Here is a 19556-nt window from a genome sequence, read left to right on the forward strand (position 1 = left end):
ATGACCTGAGCTGAAGTTGGATGCTTAACCAACTGATCCACCCAGGCGCTCCCGGCCTGATTTTTAAAGTGAGATACCTCAGATCCTTTTATCAAGGAAACTGCCCTACATTGGATCCATAGGCCAGGATTCTTTTGGGGAAAAGTTTGAGAAAGCAGGAAATTCACCAACTTCATTGGCTGAGGAGTGGTGATTTTTTGCTCATTTTGAAGGCTCTCTTACCTCTCCCCTCCCATTTTGAGCCCCATTCACTTGGTCTGGTGTAGTATGAATTTTGATCTTAATCCTGACTTTGTGGAAAGAATCAAAAACATGCAAAAGACCTGGAGGACAGAAACTTAAATATCCATGAGTGATTCATCTCCTGGTCAGGTGAATGACAGAGTCAAATGTGCAGCTGCTGGGTTCAGATAGATCCTGTTACCATTTCATAGATCTTATCACAATGAAAAGTGGAACATCTATGTGCCGTCTTCAAACAGACAATCGGAAGGTGAGGACCTCCCATACAGAGTAATACCTCTAAAAGTGGACCTCTTGAGCATTTAGCTGGTGTTCAGGGGAAATACCAGGCACTCCTGGGAACCAAGCCTGGAGCATATTGTCTAATTTCATGCTGATGACAGTCCTGTAAATTAGATTCCCTTTTTTTCATTTAACAAATGTGAAACGAGGTTCGGAGAAGTTAAGTATCTCATCTGCAGTGAGTCACATGATTGTCAGGTGGCCATATTATTTTATCATCCAAATCTGAACACTTTTGAGTGTAAAAGAGGATGCTAGTAATGATTATGCTGGGATTATAGGCATCCGTGGTAGTTATGGCCCCCTTGCTAATAAAGTGCAGATTGGGAGTTTAATTCAGGGCTCTGGTTCCAAGGCCTGCCTATTCTCCATGAGATGTATTAGATCAGGTTGCCTCATCTACAGATAAGTTGGTCAGGCATACACTGAATAACCTTCTAAAGAGGAGTTTTACGCTAGGTATAGAGCCAAAGAGAAATGCCTCTGAGGCTAGGTAAAAGTTCCCTTTGGCAAGAGAAATGTCTCCTAGGGATGTTCTTTCATATAAAAATGTAGAAAGGGTTTTCTTGGGAAGGCAGATGGTTTTTCTCTTCCTCAAAAGTGGTTTTCCATTATTTGTTTAAAAGAAGGGGTCTGCTTTAGCATTTATAAGAAAGATAAAGTGAGACTCATAAACTCTCATATCCAGGCAAACATCTTCATAGCCAGTAGCTGTGATGATACAGAGTGATATAGTAGATTCTTCCATAGTGAGGTGTGTAGATGAAATTTACTACCCCTGTTTTTAGCACTCTGTCCATGACTGTTATTATCAAGGCAGATTTGTGTGGGATAATCATTACTGTGGGATGTTAAAATGAAATCCCAGCACTTGAATATATAGCACTGCCAGTATTGGACATTTCGGCTTGTGATGAGCCTCTGTGCCTCTGTGAGCCTCAGACACACACATGTGAACACACTCAGCAGAGGTGCAGACACAAAGATAAATGAAGCTCAAGGTACTTATAACTGACATTACAGCCCAACCATGAAAAGTAATAGAGAACATCACATAGCTTCCCAGGATTATTTATTCCCTATGTCATATTCTCTTGCTGCCTTCTAGGCCCATTGAGGTGTGAAAGCAAAAGTTTCCTAACATCAGTTCTGTAAACACCAGGCCCCTAAAAAAGTCTTGCCGGATTGCCATTCATCCAGTCAGCGGTGTCAAAGAATGACATGCCATTCAAAGGCACTGCTGGAAACCTAGACCCTGCAGGCGGATGGGTAAGAGGTATGTGGTTGGAAATTTGGGACTTGACTTTCAACTGAGAGCTGTTAGTTGGCCTTCCTTCTACACCCAAGTGCCTTGGGGCTCTGCCTTCTGAACCTTGGAACACCCCTAAAAGACAGTCCCCGAGTGAACAAATGAAACCTTCGGTGATGAAGCCTTCCGCCATCAGGAGTGACCAGTGGGCCGGGAGAGATGGACATTGGGGGGCAGGGGGCTCAGGGATTTGCACCTGCTCCTGTGATTTGTTTAAGCTGCTCCCTGAAGAATACAACAATCTCTGGTTGTTGTCTTTCTAACATCCAGACTGTAAAAACTACAGATCACAAGACGAACAAGAAAACAGGGCTGGAGGAGAACTGTGAGAAGGGGAAGCAGGGGATAAATGAAGTGGCCTAGGTAGCAAACTGCAGCCTTTCTACTGTGGGAAGTGACAGATTGTGGAAGCTGCAGAACAGCTGTGCTGGCTTGGGTAACGAGGGTCTTCTGGAAATGGAGGCGGAAAGATCAGCTGGGAAGTCAGAGGTCTGAGGACTCATGCTTTCTCTGCCACTAACTAGCTCTGTGAGCCCCTGTCTCTTCTGCAAAAGTGGGCAAGTTGGGTCAGATGCTCTCCAGCGTGACTTCCAGCTCTATAAGTCTTTGATGCTGAGCCACCAAACCGTCTTTGTAGGGCTCAGCAAACATTTCCTGAGTACTTAGAGGTCAGGCATAGGGACACAAAGGTGAGTGCAATGTCTGACCCTGTGTCTACAGTGGGGGCCTCTCATAAACCCTCCCCTTGTTCCCATAGTAATGAGAACAGCTGAGTCTTATCAGTGTTTGTTATGTGCCCGGGAGTTATGGATACTTCCCTTTGATTTATATCTGTTAGCTCTTTTAATCTCCCCAAAAACCCTGTAAGGTAGGTACAATTGTCCTAGTTTTAGAGATTAGGAAACTGTGACACCGAGAAGTGAAGTAACTTGTCCAGATTTTACAGTTAACATGTGGTGGAACCAGGATTTGAACCCCGGGAACCTGGCTTTAGAACCCACACTAGCTCCTGTGGTGTGTTTGTGGTGGGGGTGGAGGTGGGGGTGGGGGTGGGGCGTCACACCTTCTTGTTGTCACCTTTGCTGGACTGTCAGCTGCTTGAGGGCAACAACCGTGTTTGCCTTGTTAACTTGTATTCCTGGTGTCTGGATTAGTGTAGGCTCGGGTGTTTTTGTTGAATGGGTGGGTGGGTGGGTGGATGGATGGATGGATGGATGGATGGATGAGAATGAATAGGGTCTTCCGGGGAGCTTGTAGTCTCAAGAGGAAGACAGATCCATAAACACCTAATGGTGGGCATTGTCAGGTGGAAAGAGTGCTTTGTCTAATCTGGGGCATCAGGGAAAACTTCCTTGCAGATGATGCCTCAACTGAGCCTTGAAAAATGTGCTGCCGAATTTGGGGACATCAGGTGGGAAAGGCATGCCAGGCAGGGAGATAACTCTCAGAGATAATGTGGGATAACTCCGGCATTGCTTCAGTGGTCAGCTGTTCCTGGAGTACCTCTAGAGGGCAAGGCAGAGAGGCTGTTGGAGGTGGGGCTTTCCCTAGGAAGGTGATTGGGCTTGCTCCTGAGAACTGTGGAGAGCTCCTGAAAGGGTTTAACCAAGGGGGTGACGTGGGCAATTTTGATTTTCAGATGGGGTGTTCTGGCTGCAGTGTGATGGGTGGAAGGGACAGGAATGAGGTTGGGGCAGGGGAAAAGCTCCTGTGGTGGTCTCAGCAAGGGATCATGGCAACTTGAAGTGGAGGTGCAGGGAAAGAAGGAGGCTGGAGGAGTGAGAGGGGAGGGTGACTCTTATCTTTGGACATGGTAAATTCAAGGCATCCTAGGTACTTCCACAGGAGTGCAAAGGCTGGGCTGAGTCTGGGAGGCTAAGGACCGGGGTCAGTGTGGGTTAGGCATTGCTCATATCAGGTGGTGGTTAAAGCCTAGAGAGTGTATGACATCACCCTGAAAACAGTGTTACCCTGGGAGAGACAGTCCCTGGAGGCTAAGCCAGAAGGAAACCCTGTGGGAATATCTAGAGAGGCCTGGTCCTGCCAGAGCAGAACATGGGTTTTATGAGATGGATAATCCTCATTGTAGTGATAACATTTTTTTTGAGCCCTTCCGGGGTGTTGGGCATATTTATGAGGACTTTGGGTACTTTTACTTCTTCTTCATAGAAGCCCTATGAGGTAAGTGTTCTGATCCCCATTTCACAGCTGAGCAAAGTGAGGCACAGAGAAGTCACAGTTACCAAAGTCCACATGCATTACATGACCAAAAGGCTCTGGTGAGATGAGGCTGCCTAAGTTTTTAATGTGGAAATCTCTGAAGACCTTTGCAAATTCCACCAAATGAATCAGAGGCTGAGAAGAGAAGGGAGGGTATTGGAGCTGTCTTGAGAGCAGGAGGACTTAGGGTCAAGGTGGTTTTAAAGAATGAAAGAGCCAGCTCAAAAGGGGATTTTGAAGATGTAGTCAGGAGCTGGTCTGGGGTCTCAGGACCACCGCATTAGGTGAAGGATCATTACATGCAGGAGGAGGGAAGAGGCCTGTGGGAAGGGGGAGAAAGAGGAAAGGGGGAGGGGAGGGGAGAAAAGTCAGGGAGGGGAAGGAATAAGAAGGGGGAAGCCTGGAGGGAAGAAATCTGGAGGAGCAGATCTGTGGTCAGCCAGGAAGTATCCAGAAAGGTAAATCCCCCTAGACAGACTGAAGGCAGGTTAGTGGTTTTCAGGAGTTGGGGTGAAGGGGAAAATGGGGAGTAACTACTTAATGGGTTTTTTTTTTGAGATGATTAAAATGTTTTGGAACTAGACAGAGGTGGAGGTTGCACATTATTGTGAATGCACTAAATGCGACTGAATTGTACATTTTAAGGATTAATTCAATGATAAGTGATTTCTGTCTCAATAAAAAAAAAATTGGAAAGGGGAGAGGTGGGAAGGAAGCAAAGTGGGTCACATCCGACGACCAGATTTTTCTGGCCCCTGCCCGCTCCCTGTTAATGTAATGGTTTTATTTTCATCACCTCCCAACAACTGACAGAATGCTAGCACTGTGAGATTCAGTTCTGTCTCCTACAGGAACAGCATGGGAACAGCACGACACACAGGGAGTGCTCAGTACTGAGCACTGTTGGAATGAATGAAGGAATGTTGAGGGATGGATGAAGCAAGTCAGGCAGGCTTCTGGAAATAGACCCGGGGAAAGGGGTGCTGGTTTGGAATCGTTGGCTGAGGATAAAGGGAAATTGGAGCGCCCTGAGGACAAGAAAAAGCCCGAGTTTCTGGTGTCAGAAGAGCTGAGGAGGATGGGAGCGTGAAGTCACCTGGTAACACTGTTCATGTGCTTTCTGTGTATTCATCTCCTTTTTCTGGTACTGCTCAACTGCCTGAGTGCAGAAGAGAAGGTAGACTCTTGCGTGAGATCAGATTTGTTGGGCATTTTGCTGGCTGATGAGAGTGGGAAGACAAGGACTTGGGAAGAGAGGGCTTTGGTAATAATGGCTCAGGGAGGTAGGGGAATCTGGGAAGGGTCGGCTCTGAGCCCTAGAAAATGGAAACAGAACTCTTAGGTGTGGGGGCAGGCCATCAGTGTTGGGAGTGGAGACCAAGACAGCTGACCTGGATAAGGTATCAGGGATGTGGCTCAGGTGGAATGAAGGTGAAGGTCACTGGGCTCCAGGTGGCTACTGCGTTGCAAGCCCAGACCAGTGATTTCCAAAATTTGGGACTCAGGATAACCCGTGGGGTATGGGAAAAAAATGTGAACAGTTTAACTTACATTTATTTCCATTAAAATCAAGGGCCTATGTGTTAGCAATATATACGTGTTTATTATTTTAAAGAGAATGAACAAATCTTAGGGGTGGATGCTTACTTCTTACTAATGGGATAGGTGACCAAAGTAGTGGTGAGGACTACTGGTTTGGTCAGTTGGACAGGTCCTTGGATAGTCATGTTTGGAGGTGAAGTCATGTAGAAGAGCAGGTCACATGGCTTGCTGAAACAGAAGTTCTGTGTCTCCTGTGTCTCTGTCACCATTTTCTGGTTGACCAAGTAAGGGTGGATACCTACCAGAAGGGCATAAGGTTTCCCTGGAGTGAGTGGCTCTTTGCAAACCCCTTATGTGCTACAGACCACCTTTTTTAAGTGACTACAAACTATGTGTTCAACATTCCTTGTAGAACTTGAATACCCACCAACATCACTAGTTTCTAGAATTCATTTCCACCCCTGAAACCTGTTTTTGGGGTGTTGGGTTTTGGTTTTTGTTTTTTTAAATTGGATCTTTTTTCCCATTTTTTTTTTTTTCTGACTTTCTGGATATTCACTGATGTTCTCCCCTCTCCCCAAGAGATTATGACTTAGGGAAGTTTTGTTTTGTTTTGTTTTGAACCTGGGATACCTTTTTCCTTGCAATGGAAATTTGAGCTGAGACTGGCTCACAAGATCTGAGGAGGGGAGGGGGTGGGCATGGAGGAAGAGACTGGCCCTGAGCCAAGGTGACCTGGCTTCTAATTCTGACTCTGCTGTTCTGTGCTTCTGGGCAAGTTGCTTCGCCTCTCTGACATCTGTTTCATCTTAAAACTGGAGGGGTGATTATTTGATAGGTTTGGGGGGGAAATTAAAGGAATTAATGATACATGCAAAAGCCCCTTAAATGTGCTAGGACTCCATATGCTAGTTCTTTCTCCTTGACACTTCCCACCCCACCTCCAGTTTCCTCTTAGGCTCGCCTCTAGTGGACTTCCACTCTGACGGAAGAGACGGATAAGAAAGAACAAAGGGCATTATCTCTGAGACTTCCTCTGGGGCTGGATTAAAGGTGTCCATGATGTGGGCCAGCCCATGTTTTCCTCGTGATCTTTGGTGTGTTCCTTGCCCCAGCCTTTATTCTGATTTAAGGACAGTTTGGGGCATCATCCCAAGTTCTTTTATGGTGTTAATGTTGAAACAGCTCATTAATTATGAACCTGCCCCTGTGTCGTTAAATGTGTTCATAAGGAACCAATTTCATAGGGGGCAGAAGAGAAAGTAATGTTAACCTCTACCCCTAACCCCATTTCAGATATTAAATCAAAGGAAACGAGTTCTGAGAATATTTTGAATTAACATGTTTGAGTCGGGTCATTTCAAAAGCCCTAGTGTGGTTTTGGAATAGGAAGCTTCCTGTTTGAAGATCATCATGTTGTCCGTGGCCAGGAGACCCTCCCCAGCCTGTTTGCGACATCCTGTAGCCAGGCCCTGGGGAGTGCTGGGTGCCTGTCCCTGAAGCCAGGTCTTTACCTCTGCATGAAGACATGTGCTTGCTTGCTGGATCTGACTGTGCTTCTCTCTGCATTTATTTGGAGTATGGTTACTCCTTCAAGAACGGAGGAAGAATGGCAGAAGTTTAAACATCATTCTGGAGTCTTTAGAAACATTGTGAAGAAGAATAGGCCTGTGAGCTCCAGGTGGCCAGTGATTTCCAAAATCTGGGACTCAGGATAACCCTTAGGGTATGGGGAAAAAATGTGAAAAGTTTAACTTATATATTTTTTTCATTAAAACCAAGGGCCTGGGTGTTAGTAATATATTTATGTTTATTATTTTAAAATGAATGAACATATCTTAGGAGTGCATGCTCACTTCTTACGAATGGGATAGGTGACCTGTCTGTTGCTAGGATAATTGGGTGTGAAGGTCCCTTCCTACCCCAGGAAAATATTTTGTTGTTTAGTTAAAAATGACTACCTTTTCATTTATAACTGGAATTTCAACACAGATATTAATGTATTTGGGGCTTCCCCCCGCCCCAAGAGAGTTATGATAACATCAGGCTCTGTTTTGAAATTCCTAATCACTTTACTTCTGTATTAGTAAGTGGGCTAGTAGTACAACATAGTCGTGAGCATCAGAACTAACTCAGGAAGAGAGCCTAGCACTGTCCCTGAAGTATAATGGTCACTCAAGACATAATAAGTGGTATTCTAATTTCAGTTTAAAGAAAAAAAGCACTCCGATTCTAAGCAGGCAGCATAGCAGTGTATGAAAAGGAACCAATTGATTAAACACTTAGAAAGTTTCGAAAACCTCCTTTTAAATCCCAAGATATTGGCATTCATGTGATGGATGTCTTGAGGAAGATAAAAACAGTTGAATCTTTTTAGTGGAAGAAACAGATCCTTTCACAGGAAGTGGTACTCGAAAAATATTGCTGTAATTAAAATATACAGTGGAGTTAGCTTCCAGGAAATGTACCGTTTTCATGGGTTGAAGGAGCCTAACGAGTTAGGGAAAAAAAAGAAAGAAAGGAACAGCCTCTCCTGGAAATTAGCATTTTTCCCCCCTTCTCTCCTGTTTGAGATCTTTCACCTGGTGATAGAACTGATGTTGGGATGAATGGCTCCTGGAACTCTGTTGTAACAGTGCCTCCCCTTCCCCCTCTATTCCTGGGAATCTGTGAGGTTGAGAGGGAAACACATTCCATCTTTATGCATAATGAATGCTAACTGGAATTCGGCATTTTATTCATTTGTGAACATAGGCAACAGACCACAGTAGTATTAGAAGTATCCTGACATGGTGTGCCTGGGTGGCTCAGTCAGTTAGGCATCCAACTCTTGATTTCGGCTCAGGTCACCATCTCACGCTTCCAGAGTTCTAGCCCCACATGGGGGGCTCCGTGCTGCCAATGTGGAGCCTGTTTGGGATTCTCTCTCTCTCCTTCTGTCTCTGCCCCTCCCCTGCTCGTGCAATCTCTAAATAAATAAATAAAATAAATAAATAAATAAATACTTAAAAAAAAAATTTATGGAAGTATCCTGATTTTGTCACCAGTAAGTTCATGTCACATTTTGGTGGTTGCAGATATCCCCAAATATTATTACACTCCTCACTACTTCAAAATGATTATAGATAACCGCTGCTATTAGATCTTGTTACTTGGTGTCTGGATAAAGAGCACCCATTTTTGTATCACAGTTAAAAACTAGTGTGATAACTAAATCTGAGTATAGTTTGTTTACTCTGAAATTCTTTGAATTTCATTTGATGCCTTTGAAAAGAATTATTCAAACGTCCAGGGGTCGCACTCGTTTGCCAGTGGGGTCCATGGCATACAAAAAGTTAAGACCCTCCTCTTCTCCTGGGGTTTAAATTTTACCCTAACAGACTAGGACTGGTGGAGTGGCTCTCAGCTCTGCCTGCCCATTAGAATTGCCTGGTGATTCCCAGTGCCCAAGCCATACCCCACACCAATTAATTTGAACTCCTGGAGGTGGGACCTTAGTGATTACAGGTGAACCCAGTGTGCAGCCCAAGTTGAGAACCATTGGTCTGTATGTTCAGATCAACCATTCTCCTTCTCTTTCCCTTCCTTCCTTATTGTTTAAATAAGAAATTAAGTTTTATGCTCATGGCAGAAAATTCCAACAGCACAGAAGAGCAGAGCTCTCCCACTTTTCTAGGGATAACTGTTGCTAACAATTTTTATGCATAAACAGTCATTAGAGACCCACACATCCACACGGTATATCTACAGTGGGATTGTATGCATGTGTTACACCATACAGACATATTTTACACATTGTTTTCACTTCTATCATAGAGAGCTCTCATTACAATTTCTGAGCTAGATTGGTCCTTGAGATTAGAAATTCTCTTTCAGACTTTGGTGTTTTTGATTTGCCTAAAACTAGGGAGCCTGATCCCTGTAGGCCCAGTTCAGGAGTAGTTTGGAGACCATGTATCCTTATTTCCTTCTTTTAAGAACTGGTGCAGTAGAGAGGAAAGAACAGCATTGGCCCATCTGGGGTGTGGGACTCTTGGGGGGCATATTGCTTATCCGTGTAAACTTCTTTGAATCTGTGTGCTTATCTGTCAGTTGGAGACAAAGAATGCCTCCTCACAGGGCTGTTGTGAAAGGTGTACAAGGTCCGTGACAGGTAGCTATTATCATTATCCTCCTTGCTGATTGTGTTCCCCAAAGGAGGTTGAAATGTTCCTTGGGCGCCTCAGAGTTCCTTTTCCTATTAGTGTGCAGGTAGTGGAAAGCACAAGGGAAATTAAAAAAAAAAAAAAAAAAATCCTCGCCTACCTACTATAGAGACTCTACAGACCCTACCCCTATATCTTGGGGTTGCTATCCTCTGGTTGGATTAGGAGTTAGGTTCAAGGCCACACTGATGATGATTTCGCTTTATCAGCTCTTCTTAGCTTAGTGCATATACCTGGTTAATAAACTCATAGAAAGGCCTCCACATGCTTATTGACCCACATCTTTGCATTTCATCTCACTTGCAATTTGTGTTCAGAGTGAGAGCCAGTGTCAGAGCTCCTGGCAGGAAACAGAATTCACCCCACATGGTTTGAATGAAGACTAATGAAAGGGACAGTCAGTCACAGAGGTGCTGGCCAGACATGATAAGGCACCCAGGGACTGCCAGTAGGGGAGAACCAGTATCAACACTAGGGCCAAGGAGGCAAGAGGAGGAAGTAGGTTCACCAGAGCCCAATGAGATCTAGGATTGGAAAGGGGCTTCCCAGAAAGAGCTGTAATCTAGAAGAATGGTGCCCAAAGATGTGGCATCCAAGGAGAGAGGGAGCTTGGAAGGAATGCCCTCACCTCTTTCACCCTTTCTGCACTCCCCTACTGGGCCTTTGGTTAGCTGCTCCAGTGGGAAGGCCAGCAGGCAGGGGAGCCCAGGTGATGTAGTCTGCAACTGTTGGTGGTCAGGGCACAGAATAGGTCTGAGAATGGGTCGGGGCCTGACAAACAATAAGCACGTAACCGGCACAGAGCCGTTAGATGTTGAAACTGTGTGAAGTGCCTTCCAGAGAACGGAGTATGTAGATGGTGCACAGTAAAATTTCCTTCTCCTTGCCTTGTAGGATTTGGATGGCAGCTTATTTACACTTTTCTTAAAAGAGCACAAGGCCATTGAGGCAGAGAGCAAAGGAGGAAGAGCTTCACTTACTAAAAAGCAAACCCTTGAATCAAGATTTGTCATGTTTTTCTGAGCTCAGAGAAGCTGTCCATGTAAGTTGTCCCCCAGTTCATGGCTGCCACAGGGCAGGCAATATCCCAAAGACATGAAGGTCCAGTCGAGGAGATGTTAATTTGGAAATTCCCTCTCTTGCTCCTCGTGACACCCATGCCTGGAGGTTTCCGGTAGTCATCTCTGGTAGCTAGGAAATCACACCGGTGCTGGAGTGGCCTCCCTTTCACTCTACAGGTTGCATCTCAGTGCTCAAGACACTGGGCTGCTTCCGTAAGTTGAGCCTTCCAATGTATTTGAAAAGTGAGCAAATTCATATTAAGATTAGAAACACCATAGGGAATCTTAAATGTTTGCATAGAAGAACGGAACGCTTTTTAACACAGGGCAACATAATACAACTTAATCATGCTTCTCGCAAGTTAATTATAGGAGTTACAAATATATGGAGACAGCATGCTATAGGCAGTGTGGTCTGGTAATGAGGTACTAGTTCAAAGTTAATGACAAAATGCCTTCTGTTTCAACTCCATTGTATTTCTGTGAGGCTCTGTGACTTCTAAGTGTTACAAGTCTGGATTTGAGGCTGCTGTGAATTGGGCTCTTGCCAAATCTACACCCCGTCTCTCCATGTTCGGTGTCCTTTGATTCTCGTTGCCTCTGTGCCTTCTCTGACTCAGGCTTGGAAAGAGTCAAGGTTGGAGTGTGTCTGCATTTTGCATAATTATCCGGCTGACAGAGCATGAGGAAGTGAACCTTGCAGGAACTTCCCTTCCATGGGGACAGCTCTCCCTTTTGTCTCCAGATGTTGACTTTTTTAGATCACTGCTAGTCCACAGAGACCTTAGTGAAGGAAAAGAAATGAGGTAAATGTAAAATCAATGTCTTTTTATTTATTTTTTTTTTAAATAATTAACTACTGTTGAAAGATGTGGGGCCCAAATCTTGGCTGATGAACATGGAGAACTGTTTTTTGTTTTTTGTTTTTTTTGTGAACTGTTTTGTCTCCAAGTTACATGCAGGTGTGACTGAGACCCTCTTTTAAAAGTAGAATGGTTCTCTGACACCAGCTGTAGATCATCAGTGCGTTAATGAAATAGGGAAGGGGTTTGTAGCATCAGTAACATAAGGACTGAAGGAGCTTGTTAAAAAGGCAGGTAGGTCTCAAGCCGGTCCCCCATTCCAGTCCCAAGGCACGGTGGTGCCCCATCTCAGGTGGTTCAAGAAACAGAAACACTGGGGCACCTGGGTGGCGCAGTCGGTTGAGTGTCCGACTTCAGCCAGGTCACGATCTCGCAGTCCGGGAGTTCGAGCCCCACGTCAGGCTCAGGGCTGATGGCTCAGAGCCTGGAGCCTGTTTCCGATTCTGTGTCTCCCTCTCTATCTGCCCCTCCCCCGTTCATGCTCTGTCTCTCTCTGTCCCAAAAATAAATAAACGTTGAAAAAAAAATAAAAATAAAAATAAGAAACAGAAACACTGCAACATAGGACGTCGACCCCCTTTAACCTTTTTAAAGGTGCCGATGCTTGATCAGATCTTTGGTCTTTTTTTTTTTTTTTTTTTTTTCTGGTCATCTCAGCATTGTAAAATTACTCTGCACCTTCCTCCAGACTACACTTTTTTGTTGAGTTTCATTTTGACCCCCTGAACTTCACACAGCCTGTCATTGGCAGGACAGATGCTCAAAGGCTAATTTCCCTGGAGAGGGATCCTGCTGTCACATGGTGGGAGATGCTGTCTTGTTTAAAAACAGAGAAATAAAACCCTCCATTGAACTCAGTGGTCTCCCTGAAGAGGTCTGAAAAGTAATCCAGTGGCGTGTGTTTGTTTCAAGCCTGTGTTGTTATTAATCCTGTTACAAATGATAATGCTTTCCATTTACAGGCTTGCTGTCTCAGAGGAGTTTTATGTATTGCATACTAGACCCTGCTGGGTGATTAAGCCACTCACTCGGCATCTTACAGGCCACTCGAGGACTATTTGCTTATGGCAGACTACCGCACTTCTTGGAGCGTTTGCTGAGTGGCGCATTCACTGGTGGTTATGGCTCCTTGGGAAGGGAGTGTCCTCGGGGCCTAATGCTTTGGGGGTTGAGTGCCAGAGAGATGGGGCTCTCCTTCTGATCCTATCCATTTATCTTTCCTACATCATTAGAAGCTTCTTTGTGGGGCAGGGGCAGGACTGTGGCTTTGTTTTTAAGGTCTCTTATCCCATAGGGGAAAAAATATGGGAAACCTTTAAAAAACAAGAGGTGGTTATCTCAGTACTTTTGTAAATAAGAGGAAGACACAGCATTTTCCACTCCGTGTTAAAGTTTCAACCTAGAAGACAGAGAGACCTGCTGGCTAATTAAGGCAGTGAGGGTAAGGAGGAAGAATATGGGACACATGAATGGTGGGGGGATGGACAGATATGCAAGAGAGCTTCCGAGGGGCAGTTTGCCCACTTCTGTAGTGTTTTAAGACACAACCCTTCCAAGCTCTGAAATCCATGTGGCCCTTTCACAACTGAAGCAGGGAGGCTGTGACTGATTTACCTAAGGAACTGGTGCTATCATTGCCCACCCTTTCCCCAGGCTCCGTGCTTGACCAGTCCATGCTGCGACCGGACATGCCAGGCAGAGGGCGAAAGCAAGTCTCATCTGGGGAGACTGGAAGCCCAGCAGAACCCCCATTCCACCTGTCATGGGAGACAGGAAACCCAGCGGCTCCACTGGTTGGTTGGCGTGTCCCCACAGCTGGCACAGATCTCAGTCAGTGGCTCTGATTCTCAGGCTCTGTAAGATGACCCTTTCATCTGAAGTTGCCTAACAGTGATCACACCCCTCAGACTCTAAAAAAAAATATTTTTTTTAATGTTTATTCATTTTGGAGACAGAGGTAGCATGAGCGGGGGAGGGGCAGATAGGGAGGCACAGAATCCAAACCAGCTTCCAAGCTGTCAGCACAGAGACTGATGTGGGCTCGAACTCACGAACTGTGAGATCATGACCTGAGTCGAAGTCGGATGCTGAACCAACTGAGCCACCCTGGTGCCCCAGCTCTCCTCAGACTCTAAATCTAACCCAAGAAAATGGCCGAATACGAGCTCTCTCCAAGACCTGTACATTTTACCAAGTCAGAGGTAGATCTTTTGCAAGCCACTCTGACAAATGTGCTGTCATACCCTCACTAATGAGGGGTGAGGCAATCCAGGCAAATGAAACTCCTTGCTCAAGTATGACCGAGAAGCCTCTTTCTACATCTAAGTTTGATTCTGATCATTGTTTATGAGGGTCCTGTGTGAGGCTATCTTGGCCATGTGTGGCCTTTCCTGGTGAGTAACCGCATCCATTCTAAACAGGGAAGGACTTTTTCCTCAAAATGCTAAAGTTTAGGGATAACAGTGGCTCAGATTGAAGAGGCCGAGTGTGATATTTCTGTCACAATGACAGCCCTGTGTTTTGGGTTAGTCCCACAGGATGGGAGCCCTCTTTTTAGCCCTTATTCTAATTCTGTGATGGGAGATGCAGGGGTGGGTTAGGACACGTACTGACTTTGTTCGGGACTTTTAGAACTTGGCAGGCAGCCTCTGGGAGAATCCCTTCTTTCTCTGCCACCTGGGCATTTCTCTTGCCTGGACAGCTGTCTCCACCACCACACTGGCCCAGGCCACTACCATTTCTTGCCTGGAGGATGCAGTGGTCTCTGCCTCCATCTGTGTACACAGCATCCACAGAGAGCTTTTGGAAATGCAAACCAGATCACTGCCATCAGCCCACAGCTCCTCTCTCCCTCTGAGAGGCAGCCTGTCGAGGCGGTTGAGGGCTTGAGTGCTGAAGTTGGTTCAGCTCTGTTCTAATTTTCACAAGCTGGGTGACATAGGGCAACTTAATTAACCTCTGTCCTCATCTGTGGAGATGATGATGCTATTAGAACCTGCATATGAGTGGTTATAAGGATTACATGTTTATTGGAGTATTTAGACCAGTGCTGAATGTTAGTTAGGTTTATTGTTAGGATTCTGCCTAAAATTCACAGCATCCTTACAAGCTTAGACTCCATCTCATGCTCTTGATGAAGCCTATGGGGTACAGCAAGATCCAAGGCCAGGCAGCTTCTCTAGGCCAGTTACTCCTGCTTCCTTCTGAGTTTTCTACCCATGCTGGCTTCTCTAAAGCACCAGGCTCTCTTCTTCCCCAGGGCCTTTGCACAAGCTTGACCTCTGCCAAGAATGTTTGCTTCCTTTCCTCTTTTCTTGGTCAACTCCTGCTCCTCCTTCCTATGCCAACGTAATTGCTTCTTCCTCAGGGAGGCCTCCCTGGATGACTGAGGTGAAAATAGGTCCACATCATTCTCTGTGGTATCCTTCCCCACCCCCATTCTTTTCTTTCATAGTGTCTGCCAGAGTTGGTAATTCTGTATTCATTTGTATGTAGGGTTGCTTGATCTTCAAGCTCTCCTGTGCTTTAAGCTTCATGAAGCCAAGGATGGGCCTACAGCACCCAGCACAAACCTGGCTTAGGGCCTGCACTACTCCCTAACCTGTGATGAATGAGTGCTCCTACCCTAGCTGGAATTGTGAGCTTCTTTCCTGGACCCTCTGTTGTTGTATGACATGGTGTTTATTTGCAGAGACCTTTCCAAGTAACATTTCTAGGTCATAGGTCAGCCGTGAGGCCAGGAGATAGAGCTTAGTGGTTCTCAAACTATAGCATGCATTAGAAACACCTGGAGGGCTTGTTAAAGCACAGATTGCTGAGCCCACCCCCACAGTTTCTGATTTTGTAAGCATGGTGTGGGGCTCTAGAAGTTGCATTCCTTTTTTTTAAATTTTTTTATTTTTTGAAGTTTATTTATTTATTTTGAGAGAGAGGGAGAGGGAGACAGAGAAAATGCGAGGGGAGGAAGGGTAGAGAGAATCCCGAAGAGGCTCCACACTGTCAGCGCAGAGCCCAACCATGGGGTTAGAACTCATGAACTGTGAGATCATGAGCTGAGCCCAAATCAAGAGTCAGACACTGAACTGACCGAGCCACCCAGGCGGCCCTAGAATTTGCACATCTGACAGGTTTCCAGGTGATGCTGGGGCTGCAGGTCTGGCGGCCATGCTTTGAAAACCACTGCTAGGGGAACTCCAACAGTGCCCAGAGGCCTGCTAGGTCATGGAAGGTCACGGAGGGAATAAAGGGCTAGGAGAAAAATAAACAAGCTGGCTTGTTATGGGCGCTTCAGGTAAGTTTGCCCTACTTCCTGCCGTCCTCACTGAGCATAATTCTCTGCGGTTAACAACCTCAGAGTGGGAACACCTGCTCTTCCTACTTCTTTTATTGCTCGGGTGGTCAAATGCAGGGGCTCTAGGGGTTTGAGGTCTGGGATTCCTCAGGAGAAGAATGTTTTAAAGGAGCTTGTTGTAATCATGCTGTTAAGACCCCAAAGCTAGGACCCCAGGGGTTTGGATTGAAGCTAGATTTAGCATAGTTCTTGACGGCAGCTCCTTCTGCAGCGTGTTCTTGCAGAAACGCGCCTTGTGAAGGACACTTGAGTGGGCCCTCTCGGGTTCCTTTTCACTGACTGAGAGCGACAAGAAAGCTCTTAGTTTGCAGTGGTCCTAGAATAGGTAGGCACTTTCCAGAAGCGTGATCTCCTTCCTCGTCATCACAGCCGCCATGCTGTGTTCATGGCTTTCAGGGGCTTTACATGGGCCCCAGCGGCAACTTCTTCCCCCGTGTCGGAGCGGGGGACTGGTGTTGCCGAAGCCAGGCCTTTGGCATCCGGTACATCCAGGTTTGACGTCACTCCTGTGGATATGCCTTCAGGTAACTAGCGTCTTGGTCTTTCCTAGCTTATAAGATGGGGATGATGCTACACAGGGCAGCTTATGGTGTAGGGGTGAAAGCAAAGGAATCAAGTTGAAAAGGCTTGCCACTTCCTCACTGCTGTGACCCCGAGCAAGGTTGAATGTTCTGTAGTCTCCACATCACCCTTCATCGTGTGGGGATTAGAATGGTACTTGCCTCTTGGGGTTCTTGGGAAGATGACATACTTGGGAGAGCTGGTGGGATCCAGGGCAATCTGTAGTTGAGATAATGGTGTTGTGCCGACGTTGAATGCTTGGTTTTGAGAAACGCATTGTGGTTGTGTAAGATGTTCACGTTAGGGACTCTGGACAGTATACAGGGAATCTGTACCGTCTTGGCAACTTTTCGGGAAATGGGGAATTATTCCCAAAGGAAAAGTGTATTTTATCTTAACATTTATTCATTTTTGAGAGAGCGTGTGAACGGGGGAGGGGCAGAGAGCGAGGGAGACACAGAATCCGAAGCAGGCTCCAGGCTCCTAGCTGTCAGCACAGAGCCCCACGTGGGGCTGAACCCACGAGCCGTGAGATCATGACCTGAGCTGAAGTTGGATGCTTAACCAACTGAGTCACCCAGGTGCCCCAAGGAAAAGTATATTTTAAAAAGTGTGAAGCATCCAGCAAAGTGCTTGGGATTTAATAAGATCTCCGTAAACGGAACTCAAAGGGTCATTTTAACCAAAGCGTATTGTCTGGCTGACTACTTTACAAATGATATATTAGGGGGCACCTGGGTGGTGCAGTCAGTTAAGCATCTGACTTCGGCTCCGGTTTGGTTTGTGAGCTCGAGCCCCGCTTTGGGCAAGCCCCACTGCTCTGTCTCCACCCTCACTCATTTGCATGCTCTCTCTCTCCCTCCCCCCTCTCTCTCCCTCCCCCCCTCCCTCCCCCCTCTCTCCCCCCCTCTCTCCCTCCCCCCTCTCTCTCCCTCCCCCCTCTCTCTCCCTCCCCCCTCTCTCTCCCTCCCCCTCTCTCTCCCTCCCCCCCTCTCTCTCCCTCCCCCTCTCTCTCCCTCCCCCCCCTCTCTCTCCCTCCCCCCTCTCTCTCTCCCTCCCCCCCTCTCTCTCTCCCTCCCCCCCTCTCTCTCTCCCTCCCCCCTCTCTCTCTCCCTCCCCCCCTCTCTCTCTCCCTCCCCCCCTCTCTCTCTCCCTCCCCCCTCTCTCTCCCTCCCCCTCTCTCCCTCCCCCTCTCTCTCCCTCCCCCCTCTCTCTCCCTCCCTCCCCCTCTCTCCCTCCCTCCCCCTCTCTCCTCCCTCCCCCTCTCTCCCTCCCTCCCCCTCTCTCCCTCCCTCCCCTCCCTCCCTCCCTCCCTCCTCCCTCCCCTCCCTCCCTCCCTCCCCTCCCCCTCCCCTCCCTCCTCTCCCTCCCCTCCCCCCTCCCTCCCCTCCCTCTCCCTCCCCCCCTCTCCCCCCCTCCCCTCTCCCTCCCTCCCCCCTCCTCCCTCCCCCCTCCCTCCCCTCCCTCTCTCCCCTCCCTCCCCCCCTCCCTCCCTCCCCCTCCCTCCTCCCCTCCCTCCCTCTCCCCTCCCCCCCCTCCCCTCCCTCCCCCTCCCCTCTCCTCCCTCCCTCTCTCCCCCCCCTCCCCCCCTCTCCCTCCCTCCCTCCCCCTCCCTCCTCCCCTCCCTCCCTCCCCTCCCTCTCCCTCCCTCCCTCCTCTCCCCCCTCCCCCTCTCCTCCCCCCCTCCCCCTCTCTCCCCCTCCCTCCCTCCCCTCTCCCTCCCTCCCTCCCCCTCTCCCCTCCCTCCCCTCCCTCCCCCTCCCTCCCTCCCCTCTCCCCCTCCCTCCCTCCCTCCTCCCCCTCCCTCCCTCCCTCCCCCCTCCCTCCCCTCCCCCCCTCTCCCTCCCCCCTCCCCCCCTCCCTCCCCCCTCCCCCCCTCCCTCCCCCCCTCTCTCCCCTCCCCCCCTCCTCCTCCCTCCCCCCCTCTCTCCCTCCTCCCCCCCCCCCCTCTCCTCCCTCCCCCCCTCTCCCCTCCCCCCCTCCTCCCCCCTCCCCCTCTCCCCTCCCTCCCCCCCCCTCCCTCCTCCCCCCTCCCCCTCCCTCCTCCCCCCCTCCCTCTCCCCCTCCCCTCCCCCCCTCTCCCCTCCCCCTCCCCCCTCCCTCCCTCCCTCCCTCCCCCCCCCCTCCCCCTCTCCCCTCCCTCCCCCTCCCCCCCTCCCCCCCTCTCCCCCCCCTCCCCTCCCTCCCCCTCCCCCCCCTCCCTCCCTCTCCCTCCCCTCCCCTCCCTCCCCCCCCCCCTCTCCCCTCCCCCTCCCCTCTCCCTCCCCCTCCCTCCCTCCCCCCTCTCCCTCCCCTCCCCCCTCCCCTCCTCCCCCCCCTCCCTCTCCCCCCCCCTCTCCTCCCTCCCCCTCTCTCCCCCCTCCCCCCCTCCCCTCCCTCCCCCTCCTCCCTCCCTCCCCCTCTCCCCCTCCCCCTCCCTCTCCCTCCCCCCTCTCTCCCTCCCTCCCCCTCCTCTCCCTCCCCCCCCTCCTCTCCCTCCCTCCCCCCTCTCTCCCCCCTCCCCCCCTCTCCCTCCCTCCCTCCCCCCCCTCCTCCCTCCCTCTCCCCCCTCCCTCCCTCCCTCCCCTCCCTCCCCTTCCTCCCCTCCCTCCCCCCCCTCCCTCCCTCCCTCTCCCTCCCCCCTCTCCCTCCCCCCTCCCTCCCTCCCCCCTCCCCTCCCTCTCTCCCCCTCCCTCTCCTCCCTCCCCTCCTCCCCCTCCCCCCCCTCCCTCCCTCCCTCCCCTCCCTCCCTCCCCCCTCTCTCTCCCTCCCTCTCTCCCCTCCCTCTCCCTCCCCCCTCTCCTCCCTCCCCTCCCTCCCTCCCTCCCTCCCTCCCTCTCCCTCCCTCCCTCCCCCTCTCCCTCCCCTCCCTCCCTCTCTCCCTCCCTCCCTCCCCCCCTCTCTCTCCCTCCCCTCCCCCTCCCTCCCCCTCCCTCCCTC

The 19556-nt window shown here is 49.1% G+C and overlaps 2 protein-coding genes across 8 annotated transcripts in view; both read left to right on the forward strand.

Annotated features, from left to right (window-relative positions):
• MGAT5 (alpha-1,6-mannosylglycoprotein 6-beta-N-acetylglucosaminyltransferase) overlaps nt 1–19556 on the forward strand; it is a 338022-nt gene that overhangs the window by 16189 nt on the left and 302277 nt on the right. The gene's annotated exons all lie outside the window — the stretch shown is intronic.
• Nucleotides 18256–18998, forward strand: LOC128314009 (uncharacterized; the record flags this gene model as incomplete). The annotated part of the gene is given in 4 exon segments (XM_053214938.1): nt 18256–18310; nt 18372–18562; nt 18565–18768; nt 18771–18998. Coding segments are annotated over 4 exon segments (678 nt in total), but the record flags the coding sequence as incomplete, so codon positions are not given.

The sequence above is a fragment of the Acinonyx jubatus genome, chromosome C1 (assembly GCF_027475565.1).
Source record: "Acinonyx jubatus isolate Ajub_Pintada_27869175 chromosome C1, VMU_Ajub_asm_v1.0, whole genome shotgun sequence".
Classification (NCBI taxonomy): Eukaryota; Metazoa; Chordata; class Mammalia; order Carnivora; family Felidae; genus Acinonyx; species Acinonyx jubatus.